At 35.7% G+C, this 21,644-nt stretch overlaps 1 protein-coding gene across 7 annotated transcripts in view; it reads left to right on the top strand.

The window, feature by feature from the left end:
- Positions 1-21,644, top strand: part of LOC101424603 (ATP-binding cassette sub-family A member 9) — an 82,879-nt gene that overhangs the window by 33,221 nt on the left and 28,014 nt on the right. For all 7 annotated transcript variants that reach the window (XR_011646933.1, XM_071210781.1, XM_012525537.4 and 4 more), the window contains 10 exons: positions 2,088-2,227; positions 3,380-3,499; positions 4,650-4,848; positions 7,801-7,967; positions 8,473-8,606; positions 10,793-10,930; positions 14,728-14,835; positions 16,259-16,432; positions 16,617-16,730; positions 18,466-18,585. Coding sequence is in view for 6 of the 7 variants with exons in the window: in XM_071210781.1 (XP_071066882.1) it covers positions 2,088-2,227; positions 3,380-3,499; positions 4,650-4,848; positions 7,801-7,967; positions 8,473-8,606; positions 10,793-10,930; positions 14,728-14,835; positions 16,259-16,432; positions 16,617-16,730; positions 18,466-18,585 (1,414 nt within the window). In the remaining variant the exon portion in view is untranslated. The remainder of the gene's footprint in view (positions 1-2,087; positions 2,228-3,379; positions 3,500-4,649; positions 4,849-7,800; positions 7,968-8,472; positions 8,607-10,792; positions 10,931-14,727; positions 14,836-16,258; positions 16,433-16,616; positions 16,731-18,465; positions 18,586-21,644) is intronic.

Below are 21,644 nucleotides of genomic sequence, written 5' to 3'. Positions count from 1 at the left end.
ATAATTGCCTGCTGTTTTAGCCAGAATATAGGATATGTGAAATCATAGATATTGAGGATAAAAAGATGATTAAACTAGGTTTAAATAAAAGTTTTGGAAAAGTTTTCAAACTTGCTTGTTGCTTGTGAAGATTCATTTGTTGATGTTCCAGCTCCTTTCTGCTATCATATTTCAGATGCTTATTTTTGTTTACCTTAATGATTTCAAGTCTTCTCTGGTCTTCCTGACCTCATTCTCTCCATCATTCCATTCGTCTCAGTCTCCTCTTTCTGATAATCATTATTATTGTGATTAATGTCTATTATGTATTAAGTGCTGGATATATTTTTGCTAAGATGTTTACATAAAGACTATGCATATTATAGTACTTAATCCTCCACATAACTCTAAGAAGAAGGTATAACTGTCATCCTTTGAGAAATGAGGATACCACATGAGAAAAAGTTTTAACAAGCTGTGCAATCTCACAGAATTTATAAGTAACAGAGTCTGAACCAAGATTACAGGCATGGTGTGAACTGCTTTGTATCCTTCTAATTAAATATTAATATTTATCAAAACATAATTTAAATTGCATCATCCCCCATGGTTAAATGGATCCCCCATTACTTACCTAGAGTGCTTAAATTGCTCAAATCTGCCATTCCATCCTTGTTGCTGATTACAAACCAACTGAATCAATACCCTCCAACTAAATGAACTCCCTGTTATCTAGGTAAGCTGCAGATTGTTCTCCTGTTTATGCTTGAAATGAGACTTCAGTCTGCCATGTTTTCCCCAACTCCACTTAACCATATTTAAATATCATACATTCTTCAAGGTCTTTTTTGAATGCTTTTTCCTCAATGAACTTCTTTTCTGCAAACTCAATTAAAATGTTGTCTAAAGCAATCAAATTAACTTCTTTGATTCTCAGTAACTTCATTTACTAAATGGGGTTAAAAATCCAGCAAAACAAATTGAATGAGTGAGTACATGATAAAATGCAAAATGCTTAACTAATTTCACTCATCTTCCCACTCCCTCATGCTTATAATATGTTGATTTATATTGCAGTTAAATGTTATAAACCCCATCATGGAAAAGATTATATTCTTCCCATTTGGTATCCTTAACTGTTCTTAGCACAGGGTCTTATAAGCACAGAATAGTTTCTTTTAAAAATTTTTTTTTTCAGGTTTATGTCATTGTCATAAATTGTGATGCTCTTATCACTTCACCTCCTCAGTAAATTTCAATGGATATGATGAATGATGGGATTTCCAAAATTCAATAATTTTATGATATTTAAAAGTTTTCATCAAAAAGTGGACCAGCCTTGACTTGAATAGATTTCAGCTCAAAAGGATAAAAAAAAAATCTAAAATTTATTGAGCGTTTACTTAGGTTAAGGCTCTGTGTTAACTCTTACATCCTTAATTTTTGTCCGTCTTAGAAATCCCGGGAGAGCTGGGTATTATCTCATCTTGCAGATGAGAAAAGGGATGCTCAGAGACAGAAAGCCGCCTGCCTGAGCTCTGGAACCTGGGTAGGCCTGACATGAAGCCAGTGTTCTTAAGGACTGCACCAAATTACTTGCATTTTATGGGTTGCCTGTTCGAGTCCTAACTTTTTGCAGGACTTATACCTTCTTGTCAAAAGAGAATTCAAGTTGAGTTTTTTAATAGACGGAAACAAAATTGGGCATTCCACTGCCAGGCCGCCCCTCTCCCGAGCCAAGATCTCTTCTGCAGATAACCATGCCCTCTGGTCTCCTTATCTGTCTCTAATGATCCCTTACCATAGCTTCTCTGTCACTTCCTAGAGATTAGTTCTTTTCTATGTCCTGCTTCTTCCAGTAGATTTTGCATTTTTCAGCTCATAAATATCATGAAGTGACAGGCGCATACCACATGCTTAGGAAATTGTTTTTTAGAGATAACTTTTTTTTGAAAAACGATTTTTAATTTGAGAAGTTGTGAGTTTACAAAATATTCATGTATACCATATAGGACTCCCACACATTGCCCCACCACCAACAACCACACATTGTTGTGACACATTTGTTACATTTGATGAAAGAACTAATTTACTCTTTTTAATGTCAGTTTGCAACTGAATGAAATGTGTGATCCAGAGAATATAATGTCACTTATTAAGCAGCACATCCCTGAAGCCAAATTAACAGCACAAAGGGAAGAAAATCTTGTATATATTTTGCCTTTGGAAAGGACAAACAAATTTCCAGGTAACAAAGTCAGAGATCACAGAATGATTTGGGAATAATGTTACTAGCAATAATGATAGCAACTAAGAATAAGAGCGACAATTTCATGTTTACTAAATGCATGACTTTGTGCATTGATGTATATAAAGCTCCCCAAGGTCAGTTCTAATATTAGACTCTGATATCATCCTCATATCCCTTATGAGAAAACTGAGGCATGAAGATACAAAAGGTGTAATTAAGAGATGCAAGATCTCATCAAGCTAAAATTAGGAATATTTGGGAAATTTTTCTCAGGATTACAGTCAGGGCAGGAAAAGGTCTGTGCAAACAGTGGCACAGTATTGAAGGGGAGCTTAAGGACTTGTATACAGCATTTAGGCTGATAAACACTATTATATAATCTTATAATCCAAGTCATTAAAGAGTAATTACAATGAGCTTGGAGGCTGTCAAACATTCTAGGATTCATAACTGTACTCAAACCCAAAAGGTTTAAGGACCACTGTCCTTACTATTTTTCTATTGTATCTCCCTACATGCCCCTTCATTTCCTAAGAGTTTTGAGGTAAATTGCTTTTTTAAAAGTGTAGCTTATAAAAATGTGTTTACTTTATTAAGTTTAAGGAATTTGGCAACTCTTAATGGAGGAGAGAGAGAAAGAGCAAAGTTATATAAATATGCTTTACTTGCATTTTATTTAGATATTTTTTCATTAGGGAAGATTCTGTAGCACCTAATTATTTCTGTAAACATTAGGTCTTTTGTATTTGTTACAGTAGTTGTATAACAATTATCCTTAACATGAAAATATAATCTCTGTTCTCAGAAAATCATTCTTTAATTAATGGGAGCTTAGAATTAAACAGTTCCCATAATCTAACGTAGTTAAAAAGTTTAAAACAAATTATATAAAATATAATACTTTTTAAAACCACATATATAGTCTTCTAAGAATGGAAAAATAAATGTTTAGACCTTTATACTCAAGAAGACATGGAAACTAACATACTGTGTAAATAGTTTTAGAAATACAAAGACATGTATAATGCAGTTTTGTTTCTCATGAATGCATTTGTTTTATCATAAGTGTTCTCTTTTTAAAAAATATAATTATTACCACTATTGTTACAAATCACATTCTTTTAATCTATTTTTTTGCATTCTTTTTAGATCTTTACAGGGATCTTGACAGATGTTCTAACCTGGGCATTGAGAATTATGATGTTTCCATGACAACATTGAGTGAGGTGTTCCTGAAACTAGAAGGAAAATCGGTTTTAGATGAATCAGGTAAAAAAAAAAAAAAAAAATCAACATCAACCTGAATTTTATCTTTCTGAGCAGTATTCTATCTTGAAAATACTTTGAATGGTATTAAATGCTTTTGGAGGTGCTATGATTGGAAAAACATAGTGCAGAGAAGAAATATACCACTGTCCCTCTCTTCCCTTTTCTCTCATTGCTGCTCTCCCATCTTGGTTTCCTTATTTTGTACCATGCATCTTAATAAGCACATACAATACAGCATGTACAATAAGCATGTACAATAAGTCCTTGTGGAGCAGATAATAAGTACACAATATTAGTTGACGTGAGTGTTATAGAGAAAGGTAAATAAGAAAATAAATTGACAGTTATTTTTCTTGCAGCATTCTGAAGACATCATTTCAATGTCTTCATAATTCCATTATTGCTTTTGAAAAATCTGCTGTCAGTATAAATATCATGCCTTGAAAAATGTCTGTCTTTTCTTTCTGATTGCTTCTAAGGTATATCCTTGTTTCTGGATTACTACAAATTATTGTGTTTACTCTTTTCACTCTTATGGTCATTTTTGTTATTTTATGTATGTTTTTTCATTGATTATTTTTTAATCCCCCTTTCCTCCTTTTTCCACTGTTGAAGTTTTATACTAAGTATCTTTTTTAGTGACTACACCTAACTTTTAAGTACATTTAGCCATCTAATGAGATCTAGAGTTAATCAGATTCTCTTCCAAAAGTGGTAACATTTTTTATCCATGGTTATATAACAATTATTGTCTCTAACATTTTCTTGTTCTTGGAAGAGAAATCTATATTTACTAACTCATCTATCAAGTTAGAAATAGTAAGAAAATTTATCTCTGGCAATGAAAAAAAATTTTCTTGGCTGTCTAAATAGAATTTTCACTGATTTAGCTAGAATGAATTAAGGTCTTTAAAGCTACAGACCTAGGACTTTCTTCAGAAAATGCAAGATTTTCTTCTGCTATGTCATTATTTTTGCTTTTTTCTCATTTCTTCAGCAGTCGTTTTAATAATGCCATGATTTAGACTACTTGTATCTTTGACCAAAACTCTCTAGCTCTGACACCTGTGGGTGAAAGAGATGATCATAGGAAAAGTTTAATAATATATACCTACAGTGACACTTTATAAATCTAATTTTTGTTTTATAGATACTGGAATTTGGGGACAGGTACAAAGTGATGGGGCAAAAGACATAGGTAACCTTGCTGAGCTGGAACAAGTTTTGTCTCCCCTTAATGAAGCAAGTAAAACAATCAGCAACATGGCTCTCTGGAGGCTGCAACTGGGTGCAATAGCAAAAGTTCGCTTCTTAAAGTTAAAGAAAGAAAGAAAGAGCCTGATGCTCATGTAAGTATTAGAGTCTTTCGGATTATTTGATTAGTACATTAAAAATAAACTTGAGAGACCAAAACATAAAATACTCAGATTAAAATAAATTCCAACAACTGAATATGGCATTTTAAATAGAGAAACCAAATGCATAGGTGAGTATATAATTAAAACAGGTAAAAACTTGGAGTTTTCTTTTAATTTTGCACAGAATCTGCACTTATTAGCAGGTTAAGTGGTTCTTCAGAAGTATGTGGAAATTAGCTCTTAGGTACCATCCCAAAAATTTCCTTCTTTCCCCTTAGTAGCTCTGATAACATCAGGCCCTGCTAAGGCTTTGCTCCATTATCTGGGGCCTCTGTGTGGTTCACACATTCCCCTACAGCTTCAGTCTCTTCCCTAAGTACTACCTCTTTGCTATACCCAGCTCTCCACTAAGGACAGTCATTCATTCAGAAATATTGGTGAGCACCTCTGCACACTGCTCTGTGATAAATGCTTGTAAAATATAGTAAAATATAGAAAAGTGTATCAGAAAGTATAACACACAACAGACAATCCTATAAACTATGGCTTTTAATAGGAGGGAGATTATGTCCAAATGGGGGCATCAGGGATAGAGTCTTTCATGAGGGAGAATTCGAACTTTGTGTTGGAGAATGGACCTGATGTAGATAAGGAGAGAACAGAGGTTGAAAATTCAGGCAGAGGGGATAGTACTAAGATAGGGATACATGAGGAACCTGAAAAAATGTTACTAATTTGGAATGACTGTAGCATAGAGTGTATTAAAAAGTAACAATAATTTTGAGAATGTATTACATAGAACTAAAGAGGTTTTTTGTTTTTCTTTTTAAAGATTTATTTATTTATTTATTTCTCTCCCCTTCCCCCCACCCCGGTTGTCTGTTCTCTTTGTCCATTTGCCGAATCTTCTTTGTCCATTTCTATTGTTGTCAACAGCACGGGAATCTGTATTTCTTTTTGCTGCATCATCTTGTTGTGTCGTTTCTCCGTCTGTGCAGCGCCATTCCTGGGCAGGCTGCACTTTCTTTCATGCTGGCGGCTCTCCTTATGGGGCGCACTCCTTGCTCGTGGGGCTCCCCTGCGTGGGGATACCCCTGCGTGGCACAACACTCCTTGCACACATCAGCACTGCGCATGGACCAGCTCCACACTGGTCAAGGAGGCCCGGGGTTTGAACCACGGACCTCCCATGTGGTAGACGGACGCCCTAACCATTGGGCCAAGTCCACCGCCAAGAGTTTTTTAATTAATGTTTTTTTATTAGAGAAGTTGTGAGCTTACAGAACAGTCATGCATATGGTGCAGAATTCCTATACATCACCCTTCCACCATCACCTTGCATTGCTGTGGAATACTTGTTACAGGTTATGAAAGGATATCTTCAAAATATAACTACTAACTATGGTCCATAGCTTACATTTGCTATTTTTTCCCATTAAACCCCCTCTTACTAAAACCATGTATTAGTACTGTACATTTGTTATAGTTCATGAAAGAATGCTTTCATATTTGTACTGTTAACCACAGTCCATCATCCACCACATGGTTCAGTGTGTTATACAGTCCCAGGCCTTGCACCATCCAACCACAGTATATATGCTCAGCGAGTCTCACTTTTATCACAGAGTTGTGTAATCATCTACCCCGGTAAATTTTTTAATGTTTTCCATACCCCCTTTTATTGACCATTAGCATTGATATAGTACCTTCTTCGACGTTGATGTATGAATATTACAATACTGCTGTCAACTATAGTACATAAGTTACATTGATTGTATTTTTTCCCCTGCATCACTGTATTCTTACCACCCTGTAATAGTGATGTACATTTGTTCTAGTTCATTGAAGAACATTAGTCTATTTGTACTATTAACCACACTCCTCATCAACTACTGGGTTCACCATGTTATTCAGTCCCAAGATTATTCTCTAGCTTTCTCTCAATTGACATTTACATCCCTAGACTACCCCTTTCTACCACAATCCCATTTATAAACCAGCCATGTTAGTTATACTCATCATGTGTTACCATCAACTCTATCCATTTCCACACTTTTACAGTCAAGCTAATTAAAAATTCTGCATATTTTAAGCATCAGAACCACTGCTCAACCCTCACACAATCTCCTAGTAATCTATACTCCAGATTTTAAGTCCATGTGTTTATTCTTCGTATTTAATTCATATTAGTTAGAACTTACAATATTTGTCCTTTTATGTCTGGCTTATTTCACTCAGCATAATGTCCTCAAGAGAACTTAAGAGTTTTAACTTATGAATAATGAGGAACTATCGAGATTTTCTTTTTTATTTTGAAGAGGTTATTGACATAGTTAGAACAGAATGCCAAGAAACCTAATGGGGCAACAGTGGAAAATTGTTTGGAAATAGTAGACAGTGGAGACAGTGAAAACATTTAGGACAATAAAGAAGGAGGTCAGGAAAGAGATAATAAAGATTCAAATTTGGAACAAATTTTAAGACAAGCAATAATGAAGATATGGTAGGAAATTTCAACCTTTTGAAAAAGGGACTTAAGGAAGAAAAATGAATGAAAACTGATTGAGCTTTGAAATCCACATGAATGACAAATTTTGTAAATTACAGAAATTGGAATCAGAAGGAGGAACAGGTTGGGAGTGTAGGACACTCCAGGTATTGGTGATAAATCAAATTTCAGTGGTCTTGCAAAAGGAAGAAATGCAGGACTGAAGCAGAGCAAAGAAGTAGGCATTGAAGAGAGAGAATGAAGAATTGTGATCATCATATTTCAAAGGCCTGAATGAAATGTCCAAGGTGTGAGGCATTTAGGGAGAGTAAAAGACCAAGGATAGATATATAGGAACCATCTCATTTTAGAAAGAAGAAAAGAGGGGTAAAAAGCATTGTACGTGTGTTTGGTTAGTTTTTTTTTTTTTTTCTTTTGCATTTTCCTCCATGTAGGTTACTACTTTTTGGGATTAGCTTTTTCCTTCATCTTTCGGAATGTTTATACTTTGAGTTGTATTCAAAAAGCTACGCTTGGGGACTGTCTCCTAACATATACTTTCTCTCACCGGGACAACCACCACAAGATCCTCTGACCCCCTTATTGATCATCAATAAAACAGGTGAAAATGGGTCTGAAAATGCAACTTGCAAATGTTTTTCTTGTTAAGAATCCCCAGAAAACATAAAGCATAAATTAAAAGTAGCTTCTATATGTTTTTCAAAGCAAAAAGCAAAAAAGAGGATTTAGAATGGTAAATTATTGACTGACCTTTGAAGTCTCTGTATCTATTTTGTAAGTTAATGTATTCCTGGTCTCTGCAAAAACCTTTACCAAATTTATAAGAAGATAGGAGATTAATACCTCTAAGGATTACAATGTTAACTTGAATTAATAATTTTTACAGCGATAGAGTTGTTAATACCTATGATCTAGGTAAAGTAACCTTGTCATATCCATGATGTCAGAATGGATTTTAGAACCACTGTGTCAGTTCTGCTATTTTAAGGGATACTCAGACAATCCTTTTTGTCTGCTTTGAGTGACATTATTGAAACTTTTAAAAATGTTACTTGACACTGGTTTTATTTCATCCTTGCATCCTTTCACCTTTACCTTTATGGTAGGGTCAAGCATTGATGACTTTATACGTTCATTGAAGAGGCAGAATATAGCTTTGGAAGTAGATGACTTTGGAACAAGAAATGGCACTGATGACCCATCATACAATGGTGCTATTATTGTGTCTGGTACTGAAAAGGTATGTTGGACTCTGTGGCATTTCAAAAGAACAATCTGAGTAATATATACCAGCTGACATAAAAGGATAATTTGACACAAGTAAATGGGATTTTTCTCATTTTTGTAGGAGAACTGGACTACAATTATTTGCCAGAAGCAAATAGCTAATGAAATACAATTTGATTTCATTTCTTATTAAATTGTGTATGATTATGGTGGTATATGGTATAACTAATAAAAGTTAAATCTTTTTATCAATTGTATTTCATTTCAATAAGCTATTTAAATTTGATTATCAATTGTATTTCCATTCAAATTTCATTGTGGTGTTCTTCTAAACATATATCTGATGTTTATATATATTATATTGTGAAGTGCAGCTCCAGTTACCAAGAGTTAATATTATCTTTTATTTTTTTTACAAAATATTTTTGTGTGATTTCTGATGGGAAAAAGCTCAAATCCTAGCTGCAAAGTTTTACACAAGTGGGTCAAATCTTCAGATAAATATTTATACTCAGCACTCTGATATTTTTTAAAAATATGTCTTAATTTCTTGCAATTCAAAGTGTGGCCCATATACCCTAATCATTGGAACACCTGCGAGTTTGTTAGAAATGCAGACTCTCAAGCCCCATATCAGCCCTTCTAAGTTTGAATCTGCATTTTACTAAGATCTGCAAGTGATTGCATGCTCTTTAAAGTGTGGGAAGGATTAGCTTGTTTGGCAACATTTAAAAATTGGTATATTTTACAAACAAATGCAAATTTCTGGCTTCTTTTGAAAAATTACTCCATATGCCAGTTAGACCACAAAACAGCTGAAAAATTGCAGCCAAGTTTAGAAGTGGCATTTACATTCTAATTTGCTGATGCTCCATACTGCTTCACTCATTGATATGACCTGCCAAGACCCTGTAGTTTGAGTTGGAGATACCTATAGTAGACAAATGGAAACAGATGAAAAGATAGTGTTAAATGTGTAAATCACAGTTGCTGTATTGCAAAGTTTAATTATTTATAGCTTGTCAGAGAGTTTTCAGATATAATTTCCATGACAAAATAAAGTGAGATAGTACCTTCAATCAAACCAGTCCTTGATATGTCCTAATGAAGTTAACTGCCAGTATGCTCAGAATAACAGTTTTAAGAAATGGCAAGCTTAACATCAATGAACAGTACTTAAAGTTATTAGGTTAGATGCAATACACCTGATTTATTTATGATTGCTAAAATGCTTTCTCCAAGATTGCCCACCTTTTGGGCAATAGAGATAATGAATTTACTTCTCTTCTTTTTCTTTGTGCGAGAAATAAGTTTTTATTTCAAAAGCAAAAATATTATTGGATGTTGTTTTTAAAGAGAATTTACATGTAATGTTGCTATTGCAAGCTCAGAATTCATCAAAACCTATGATTTCACAACTGCCACCTTCTGCTTTCTACGTATCCACACATTCTTTACTTATAAAATTAATATATTTAATGGGTGTAGTGCTAATCAAAGGTTCAAATAAATGGGGCAGAAGAACCATGCGTAAGACAATTATAAGTGAGTCTAACTCTAATACATTGGGGGAGATAGGTTATCATATTTTCCAAGATAAGGCCTACTGACAGGGTGCTAATTTCTTGGAGTTGTCTGCCCTGCCTACAGTGTCTAGATGTCTCTAGAGCCCTCAGGAGCACCCCTACTTGAGGCATTGTTTACTGTGGTAGACAATGAGATCTTCCTGAGACAGGTATAAGTGTAACCTCTGGAATGACCTCCTGACTCACTTTGAAATTTCTTAGCCATAAAAACTCATTTGCATTCAATATTTCCCTCTTTTGGTCTAGGTCTTTCTCCAAATGGTTGGTGCTTGGATTTAGTCCCTTGGTGCCAGGGACAAAAGTCTACTTTCATGTTAAAATGAGGTTGCAATATGGACCTTTACAGTGTTGTTGCTAGAAATCATTTGAGGTCTTTTGTTTGGTGAGAGTTAAAGGCATAAGTAGCCAAATGACAGATGTTGTTGTGGGTGGAAACCCAAGTAATGGATTCCTTGAGGCATATTTGGAGTTAATCAAATAATAATGGTGGTAGTGACCTTAATCCTTAGCCTTACCATATTATTAATAATTTGAAAGATTTTATATCATATTCATCCACTGAATTTTGTATTTGCTTTCCAAAGACTTAGAATTCATATTTCTTATATTTTAGGATCTAAGATTTTCAGTAACATGTAATACCAAAAGGCTGAATTGCTTTCCTGTCCTCATGGATATAATTAGTAATGGGCTACTTGGAGTTTTTAATTCCTCAGAACACATTCAGACTGACAGAAGCACATATTTTGAAGTAAGTGTAATATCATCTCACTTATACTGAGCCATCAATTGTTTTTAAGAAAAGTCTTGAAATGCTAAATTCACATATTAATTTTATGAAGCAATTCTACAAGATATTTTATGTTCTGCATATTACATATACACATATAGAAGTGTATGTTTTAGTTTTCTAGCCTGCTCAAGCAAATGCCATGCAATGGGTTGGCTTGAGCAATGGGGATTTATTAGCTCAAAGTTTTGAGTCTAGGAAAAAAGTCAAAATCAAGGCATCAAGGTGATGCTTTCTTCCTGAAGACTGGCATTCTGGGGCTAGTTGCCAGTGATCTTTGGATCTTCTCTACACAAGGCAATGCACATGGCAGCCTTTCTTGGCCTCTCCTTCTCTTCTGGGTTCCACTGACCTTCAGCTTCTTGCTTCCTATGGCTTTCTCTCTGTCTGAATTTCATTCTGCTTATAAAGGACTCCAGTAATAAGATTAAGACCCATCCTGATTGAGTAAGGCCACTCCTAAACTGAAATAACCTTACCAAAATTTCCTATGTACAGTAGGTATACACTCACAGGAATGGATTAAGTTTAAGAAGATGTTTTTCCAGGTGCAGAGCTCCAAACCATCACAGTGTATACAATGTGTGTATGAGTGTGTGTGTGTGTGTACAATCCTTAGCAATGATAGTAACATTCTAGCCTTATTCAGATGACTTGGATCAATAGAGCAGCAAAAATACATTCAGTTGGAAAAAGAAGAGATAGCTTTTATGTTAGCTCTGTCACCATTTTTGACCCTAAGTAGTTGGACAGTTGAAACGGCCAAGATCTTTTTGCCCAGTCACCCTGAATATGGCTTCAGATTACATGGCATCCATGAACAACTTAACTCCTGTAGGCCTAAATTCACCAATCTGCAAAAAGAAATGCAGATAAAACTTCATCACAAACTTTTCTTGAGGAGTAAATGAGGCAACATGAACACCAGGCTGAGTTGGCCAACTTAACGAGGGACAAGAGATTAGGCACTTAAATACATACAAAATTGTATGTGTTCAATAAATTGTACTTAATATCATTATTGATACTAACGTTATTTTTCTTAGGAATGTGCCAAAAGAAGTTTCTATTAAAGAATGTTCAGATTAGACTAGAGTGGGGACAGGCTGAGTAAGAATATACAACTTGGTATATTCTATAGCTTTCTGATCACCTTTTGTTTAAAAAAATTAGCCCAATGCAGCCCACAACTTCAGTTTTCTATCCAATTCAAGCACTGCAGTGTCCTCTTGTGGTGAAAAAGACTTGGACTGAGGTGGGGAGTGGTGTGATTTCCTCTTTCATTCCCCCTTATAGTCTAGTGCCTTGGAGAGAAAGAAGACACTGACCTAGATCTGGGACAACCTCTTTTCATCTACCTTCTGAGTAAAACAGTGCTGGGGCTGGGAGTAGAAAGGAAGGATGGTGAGACAGGTATCTTCCTATAGATATCCTTCTTGGGAAATGTCCATGCTGTCTTTACTTGGATCTGCTGCTGATATCATCTATTTTCGTGGGGACCACAGCCTGTGCAATCTGGGAGTTTAGCTTGGTGTAGTGTTTACTTTGACCCCAGTCCCTTCTGTAAATGAGGATACATTTGGTGTTGCGTAGAGAGTTTTACATAGGCCACAGCAGACAGGTCCACACCATCAGGTTTTCTCCAATTTATGTTGATCATTGTTTGGCGTGGCACTCATCCAGGTAGATCAATAAATTTTTCCCCTTCTTTAATCTCTGTATACCTTTCAAAGAGCTATAAGAACTGTGAGTATCCTCTTCTATGTCATTTAAAATGATGAAGATCCGGAATGTGATGTGGGTTTTCCCATCTTCTTCATAAATGTGTTATACCATTATCTTCTCAAGCCACACTTGAGAAGTTCTCCTTCCTTTTGAAATCTCTAGAGGAGAAAAGACAATATCTCCCTACACATTCATAGGTGGCCCCAAGTTAACTCTGAATATTTACCATGTGCTTTATATGAATTAACATTTTTAATGTCCTAACAAAACAATTAGTCAGGTATTATTATATTTTATTAGTATGTTACTATTTTAATTTTTACAACTGAAGAAACAGGCACATAGGGGTGCTGATGTGTATATTTTCTTAGCCATTAAGTAGACTAGTCAGTCATCTGGATAACCAAGGATACAGTGTTCCCCAAAATGAGCAAGTGACCTGCAGTCCCTCTTCAAAAAGATATCTTAACTACAATGCATTTGCTATCCACCAGTTCAGTTGACCTAGAGTTTCTTTGAGATAAATTTTCCCTCTTTGAATTGTTCTTGCTAGTTTGCCACCTAGTCCTTGGCATTCTCCTTACAATTTTGAAAACTCATTTTCTTTTTCCCAAAGCACATAGTTTGTTGTAGGTCAGACCCTGCTTCTGACATCACTCAGTGGCTTTAACCAGCAATTCCAGTGTCCTGAAGTGTTCCCATAAAGCCATTCCTGCATGTCTAGACTTGTCCAGACTACTCTGCTGATATCAAGTGGTTCACTTTGGGTCCCTGCAGGCTGAGACCCACCAGGTCTGATTGTGGGAGGATATAGGCTAACATGGATATCATGTATCATTTATGAACCAAGATGACTGTTGAGAGTAATTGTGAATTTTTCATCCCCAAGGAAGAAATTTCAGGAAATTGAACAAGATTGACTCTTGGCAAAGATATGAGATTGGTGAAGTGACCCTGGGACCTTTTCTTCTCCAGGGCCTCATTTCAACATATGCATCATTGTTTATCAGTATTTATATGCTGTACCATCCTAGAGAGGTACTACCTTCTAGAAGGGGATAAAACATAGAATGAGGAGAGAAGTAAGGAGACCCCAAAACTCTTGACTTGTACTCAGAGGACTTATGATGTTGTGAGACAACAGATGGTAGACCAAATCAAATCCTGTAGAAAAATCCATGGCCTCTTCTGCCTGAACAGGGTTTTGAATTTTTCTTTAAATTCAGTGCCTTTATACAGAGTATGTGCTGTCTGTTTTTCTCTAAGCTGCTTCACATTTATGTTCTAACATCCATCTGCCTGATGCATTTCTTTCTCTCTGTCAGGTCCTTGAAGGCATTTGATTGGGCTACTCCTGCATTAGCTGCCAAACCAGAGAAAATGAATTTGCATAAATATTGAACTGAACTGACCTAGCACCAATTTCCGAGTAGCTCCATTGACAGCCCACAGTCTCTACTTCCTATTAAAACATCAGTCTAAATGTTATAATTATAAGGTCAGAAAGAAGAGTTCATGCCTGCCACACTCTTTATAAACTGTGGGACCTTAGTCAAATCTTCTAACTGGGTTGAATCTGCTTCTTCATAATTAAGTTGAATATTTGTCCAAAACCCAAGTTGCCACAATACAGGGTTGAGAAGGAAATGTGGGTAGGTGGTTGCAAATAGGACCTTAGGCATGGGTGATCAGACTGATTCATTTATTTCGGGGGCTTGATTTGTTGGCTTTTTAAAAAGATTTATTTGTTTTACTTTATTTATTCACCCCTTGTTGTTTGTGCTTGCTGTCTGCTCTCAGCTCTGCGTGATGGAGTGGGCTGCCTTCAACTCTCTGCCATGGCGCAGGCCAGCTTGCCTTCAACAGGAGGTCCCTGGTTGAGGCCCCCAGAAACAAATGAGGGGCCTCCCATATGGTAGAGGGGAGCCCATTTGCTTGAGTCACATCTGCTTCCAGGGGGTTGGTTTTTTAAAAAGTACAAATTAAATGTCCGACCACCTGTCATCAGCTCACAATGGTCTGCATGATTTCAGGAGCACATATCTTGTGAGTCTGGATACCTGAGTAATGCCCTCTTCTGGATACCTGTGGCAGCCTGTTTCACTCCTTACATTGCGATGAGCAGCATTGGAGACTACAAAGTAAGAAGAGTAACAAAATCTCATGTGTTTTCAATACTCAGGATTCCTCCGATGACCATATGTACACATGCAAATGGTGCATTTAATTTTTGTGCTTGAAACAATGAATAACTAACCATTTTAATCCCAGCTATGCTCCAGCTGCACTGGCCTCTTTCCAGCTTCCCCGCACACCAAACTCCCCACTCCGGGGCCTTCTCTCCTGCTCCCTCTGCCTGCGATGCTTTTCTCCTGACCTGTCACCTGGATACAACTACTCACGGCTCAGAGTCTAACGTACGTATCACTTCACAAGGGAACTCTCCCTGATCCAATCCCTAATTATAATTAATCTCCTCTCTAAAAGCTCTCATAAGACTCTGAACCTTCTTTTTAACACATACACCATTTTAATTATGTAACTATCCGTGCACTTTTTGCTTATTGTCTTTATTTCCTCCACTCTGGAACTTAAACCCCATAAGAGCTCCGTGACCAGCACATAGCCAGGCACATAGTACATACTCAGTAAATACTTATTGAAAACAACAGTGAATTGGAAATATCAAGTTCTCCAACCTGTTCTATCATTCTCTTTTCTGTCGCCTTTAGTTGCACTCTCCTTTTAAGAATGTTATCTGTATTCCAACTTTTTTCCTAATGAATCTCTTTATATAGAATCAAGTTCCCATTTAAAGTTTTAATTGCTCTTGTGTTTTACTGTTATAATAGTCTACGTTATATTTTTAAAGACCTCTTGTTACCACAATCACTGTAACAATAAGGCTCATAGTGAGTCACTCATTAGTTTTCACAGTGTTATAGGGAACATTATGACTTACTTCAAGAAAATAGGTAAAGTGCAGGATTTTAAAGGCAGTCTTATTTATCACTAGTTTTCACGATGTAATCTTGAAAAATTTAACTTACTTCAAGACAATAAAAAAGTGTGATGTTTTAAAGGAAGTCTTGCTTGTTCCATCCTAAAGAGTTGTTTATGAAACTGACTAGTTAACCATTTCTTAGATCTCAAATTAAATGCCAATTATAAAAGTACTGTTGAGTTCCACATAAAACTCAAAATTTTACAGGAAATTGTAAAACTATTTCCACTGAACCTTTGTGCAATTTTCAAGTCTTCATAGTGCCAAAAGAAATAATAGCTTTGGGAAGCAACGGTGTTTTCTCATTCCAGGATGAAACATGAGGTAGTGACACTGGTGCCTTTTCCCTTTAGGTAATTAGGTCACCATTATCAATGGTTTGGCCTGAGGCTTCCATCCCCAGAAGCAGAGTGTGGCAAATGGCAGTGGCATTTGCTGAGTCAGCACAGTATTTATAAAAGAGATAACAGCAGAAATAACTGATTTTGTGATTATGTGTTTGCAATGTCTCAAACCTCAATTTTTCAGGACCCATGATGTTTCTTTTATTTCTTTATCAGAAAAAAATTCACTCCCAGCTACGGATTTCAGGCCTCTACCCTTCTGCTTACTGGTTTGGGCAGGCGCTGGTGGATGGTCCTGTGTATTTCTTGATCCTCCTTCTAATACAAATAATGGACTACATTTTCAGCCCCGATGAGATTATATTTATAATTCAAAACCTGTCAATTGAGGTAGGTGGCAAAAACGACAAGAGGGATGTGTTGGTTTTCATTAATGCAATAATATGATTAATCTTAAGCCAAAGAACTTCAAATTACCTGTGTTGAGGCATAGTTTTGGAAAGTTGAGGTTAAAGTTTGAAATACTTTTCTATATAGCATTAACTTTATCCAAACTTAATATTTCTATTTCCAGATCTTGTGTTCTATTGGATATGTTTCATCTCTTATTTTCTTGACATATGTGATTTCATTCATTTTTCGCAATGAAAGAAAAAACAGTGGTATTTGGTCATTTTTCTTTTTAACTGTAAGTATGTATATAGTCCACATTGTTTTATTTTTTAACTCATTTTTACATAAATCTAGGAACATAAATTTTAATCTCTGCACTAAGCAGAATGGTAAATTAATATTGTTCTTTAGAAAATTTGTATTTTTCTAAGACAATCATAGACATATTTAAAACATGCTGTATCTATGAGAATGTAACATCTATAGATTGATGACCTCCAGCATGTCTGCAGCTCTGATCTTTCCCCTGAGTTATAGACATCTACCTCAAAAGTTTACTTACAATTTCACTTGAATATGTAAAAAGCATCTCCATGATCACATAGTTGAGGTATACCTTCTCCTCAAACTTATTCCTCTTCTTTTCTAACTATATTACGTTACTGCACTACAACCCACTCAGCTTGTTGCTCTTGCCAAAATCCTAGAATCGTCTTTGATTCTTCTGTCTCTTCCCACATTCAATCCATTCACAAATTCCTTAAACTCTAAACATTTGTTGTGTCTGCTTGTTGCTTCCCAACTTCAATGTACAACCATTGTCTAAGCTTTCATCATCTCTCACCTGGATTATTGCAACAGATCTGTAACTAGTCTCCCTGCTTTTACTCTTCCCTTCCACAATCTATTCTCCATGTAATAATCAAAACGATCTTTTAAAAATAAATTGTGTTGTGTTGGCACAGAAATAGATAAATATATCCCTGGAACTGAGTAGAGACTCATGAGACAAATACGTGTGAGAATTTATATTTTAGTTTAATAAGAAGATGATGGTTTGTTTAACAAATTAATCTTATATAATTGGCTTGGTAGCTGAAAAAAATGAAGCTAGACTCCTGACTTATACTATAAAAATAAAAATATCTGGAAAAAAGAAAAATTAAGAAAACATATTTATAACCTTGGTGTAGGACAATTTTTAAAGCATTAAAAAATATTGTCAGATTTTACTAAATAAAAATTTAACAGTATATTGAGAAACATAAAATAAAAACCAAATACCAAAATTAACTGCAAAAATATATTGATAAAATATCTTTACAATAGATATGATAAAAAATTTGTGCCTGTCTCTACAACATAAAGAATTATTAAAAACTGCTGCAATCACAGCAAACATGTAATCAATGGGAAAATGAAATGAACAGGAATCTCATATGATTAGTATTAAAAATACTCCACCTCATTAATAGCTGTTCAAATACAAATTAAAACAAGTACATTGATAATTTATTTTTATTTTATTTTATACCTATTTTAATGAAGAGTGCCATTAAGTGCACTCTAATACCTAGTGGTTTTGGGGGGAAGAGATTGCCACAATCTTTTTGAAAAATAATCTGTTAGCATCTGTTGAAATCTTAAATGCACATAAATTTTACTTCTCAGAATCTCTCCTTAAACACTAAATGAGTGAAATGAAAAAAGAAAAATGCAGATTAATATGTGAAAAATAACCCCTTTATCAGAATTTGAGTTTTAGCAAGATCCCTACTCCACCCCCAGTTTGTATAAACAATAAAATTTGAGAAGCCCTGTTCTGTCTCTCTAAAAGTTCATAGTTAAACCAATAGAGTTTAACTGTGCAAAAAGGAAAACTTATTGTTGGCAATATTAATATTAGCTTATAGAATGAGGTGCAAACTGGTAATAAGAACATCGGCAAGATGAATTCCCACCTTCTTGGAAAACAGCCTAAAATTTAGATCATTACATTTTAGTGACACTTTGCTATGCTTTATATTTAGATAGCCATCATCGCAATAGCTGCTAATGAACTAAATAGATATGGATTTCCAGGGCTATTTCTCTGCACCGTATTATTGCCACCCTTCACACTGACTGGCTCCCTATTCATCTACTTTGAGGTACGTAATTTCACTCCTGTCTCAGAGTTGTGAAATGTGTGTCTATTTGAGAATGCTTTGATTTTACAAAAATGTTGTGACAGTCCTTAGCTATGTAAAGTATGAAGTTTATGTTGCCAGAAAACCAGTTCTCTTATTACAAGGCAAAGATCATGTTCTCATTCAGTAGGAAGACTTGCCTCCTGAGAGCGAATATCCTGACTGACCAAGAAGCTAAAAGATGTCAAGTTTTGGACATGTCAAGTTTGAGATGCCTGTTTTAGTTTGTGAGGCTGCTGAAAGCAGATACCATGAAATGGGTTGACTTAAAAATGGAAATCTGTTAGCTTATACTTTGAGGCTAGGAAAACGTCCAAATAAAGGCATCATCAAGGCAATGCTGTCTTCCCTAAGACTGGCTACCGGCAATCCTTGACTCTTCTGCCATATGGCAAGACACACGGTAGCTCTGCTGCTCTCTACCTTCTCTTCTGGGTTTTGTTGCTTTCAGCTTCTTCTCTGGCTTTCTCTCTCTTTGTCTGGATTTCCCTCTCATATAAAGGACTCCAGTGAGAGGATTAAGACCCACCCTGGGCCATGCTTTGGTGACGTAACCTCATTAAAATGTCCTACTTAAAATAGGTTTACAGCCACAGGAATGGATTAGCTTTAAGAACATGGTTTTCTGTGGTAAAAACATCTCCAAACAATCACAATACCTAATAAATATGCAAAGGGAAATCTCAAGTAGCCAATTAGATATATGAATCTGGAATACAATGCATGGGGATGTGTGTGTGGAGATAAGGACTGAAGCTAAATATTTGAGATCCATCAATATATAGGTGGTATTTTAAACCATAGGGCTGGAGTATATAAATTACAGAGTAAGAGAAATGAAAATGATGCCAAGGACTTAGTCTTGAATCTAAAATTTAGGAATTTGGAAGAGAATGATTCAGCAAAGCAGTTTGAGAAGGAGCTAATGAGAGGAGGAAAACTGGAAGACCATTGTGTGCCAGAATATTTTCTCAGAAATTCTCCTTAAATATCAAAAGTGTCAGTATATAAGGGTATGTGCAGATGGCAATAGAGAAGAAAGGAGTGTTTAAACTATCAAATGTTGCAGAGACCACAGGATTTGGCTGCATGGAGGTCACTGGAGAAGTTAACAAGATAGATTTCATTGAAAGGGTGAATATAAAAACCCAATAAGAATAAGTTGAGTAGAGAATGTGAGATAATAGGGTAGTGAAAATGAGTATGTTCTTGAAGGACTAAATACTTGAAGAGCTGAGAAAGAATAGCATACAATGCACAGTGGAAGTATGGCCATCCATTAAAGTGGGAAATTTGACCTACTTAACAATGGGGCTGCTAGAGTACATGAATACAGAGGTAGGTAGTTCAGTGGCTTGTGGCTTTGTTGGTAGAAGGAGGAGATGATTCTCTTCTGAGTGATTCTACTTTCTTAGAGAAATGAGAGCTAAGAGTTAAGTGTGGGAGGAGTTTGAGATGTTAAGAATAGAAGAAAAAACTATAAAATATTATTTCAGAGATTGGGTAAGTAAGGCTTCCAGGTTGTGCTAAAGGATCCCCTGCCCTACTTTGCAGGTTAGGTTAACAAAGTTAGTGCTTTTCCACTGTGGTCTGCTTCTCAGATGCAGTTCAGAGCAGGAGGAGAGTTGGCCTCAACCAGCTTTGGAGTATTGCAAGGTGGGTTTGACAGAAAACGGGGTAAGGGAGCATTGGTTCTATGTAGGGAGGGATAAAAATGGACAGTGGACTCTTAGTTGGGGAATGACAGTTAAAGATATGACAAGGTTTGTGGACAGTGATATAATAAGATACTAGATAAGGATACTAGATTAAGGGATCCAAAAATTAAAATGTTGTGGCAGGGAGGGCAAAGAGCAGGGAGCTGGAAGTTGATTTTGCATGTAGTATAATCATTGGAAGTGGGTGACTGAGAAAAGTATTTCAAAGGATGTCAGGAGCTGGCAAATGATTCAATGTGGAAAAAACAAACGAACCAACAAACCATACCATTACCTGGTGGCACATGGCTGTGATTTACTACATGGATTTAAAATTGCTCAGAAAGAAAGTCTTGGTAAATATATTTCCAGAAACAATTTGACCCTTTACTCTCTATTTACTGAAGAGTTAAAAGATATAAATCTAATGTAAACCAGGAGTTCTCTCTGTAGAAAAATGCACTTACATGTCTGCATGCAAAACTCCCTCTGAAGAACTTCGTCTTTGGTGTGAAGGTATTGTCATAATTATTCTCAGAAGTGAGTGTAATGAACCCAAGAGCCATGCAATGCTTTTGGGGGCAAGAAGAGAGGGAAGGGCCACCAAGGAGTGGATAGAAGGGTAACAGGGGAGAGAGTTTGTCTTAAGACAAAACTTAACAATGGCTTCTATGGCTCCTGCCAGCACTGCACAAGGGTTCTTCTAGCCAGGTAAATCCTGTTAATTCACAGTGTTACAGAAGAAAACATCTCAGCCTATAGCCAAGAACAGGTGAAGAGTTCACTGAGATATCTTGGAAGCAAAGATGAAATACTGCACAGTCAGCAATTGATTTTTATGTGATGCACAAGGAAAAATCATGTAGTGTTTAATTGACACTAAGTTATCTTTTTTTATTAAAAGAGTTGTGGGGTTACAGACAAATTATGCATTAAAAAACAGGGTCCTTATATATTGCCCTGTTAACACCCTGCATTTGTGAGGAGCATTTGTTACAATTGATAAGTCATATTTTTATAATTGTACTATTAACCATAGTCCATGGTTTAACTTAGGGTTTACTGTTTATGTCATACAGTTTCATGGGTTTAAAAAATTTTTTATTCTAATTACATATATACAACCTAAAATTTCCCTTTTAACCACATTCAAATATATAATTCAGTGCTTTTAATTATATTCACTATGTTGTGCTACTGTCACCACTATCCATTAATAAAATTTTCCATCATGCCATATAGAAACATTATATTTTAAGTCTTAATTCCCTATTCTTAACTGTGCCCTCACCCTGTCCCATCGTACCCTATATTCTAGATTCT

Source organism: Dasypus novemcinctus, chromosome 21 (assembly GCF_030445035.2).
Source record: "Dasypus novemcinctus isolate mDasNov1 chromosome 21, mDasNov1.1.hap2, whole genome shotgun sequence".
Lineage (NCBI taxonomy): Eukaryota > Metazoa > Chordata > Mammalia > Cingulata > Dasypodidae > Dasypus > Dasypus novemcinctus.
This window is presented reverse-complemented; position numbering and strand designations above follow the sequence as displayed.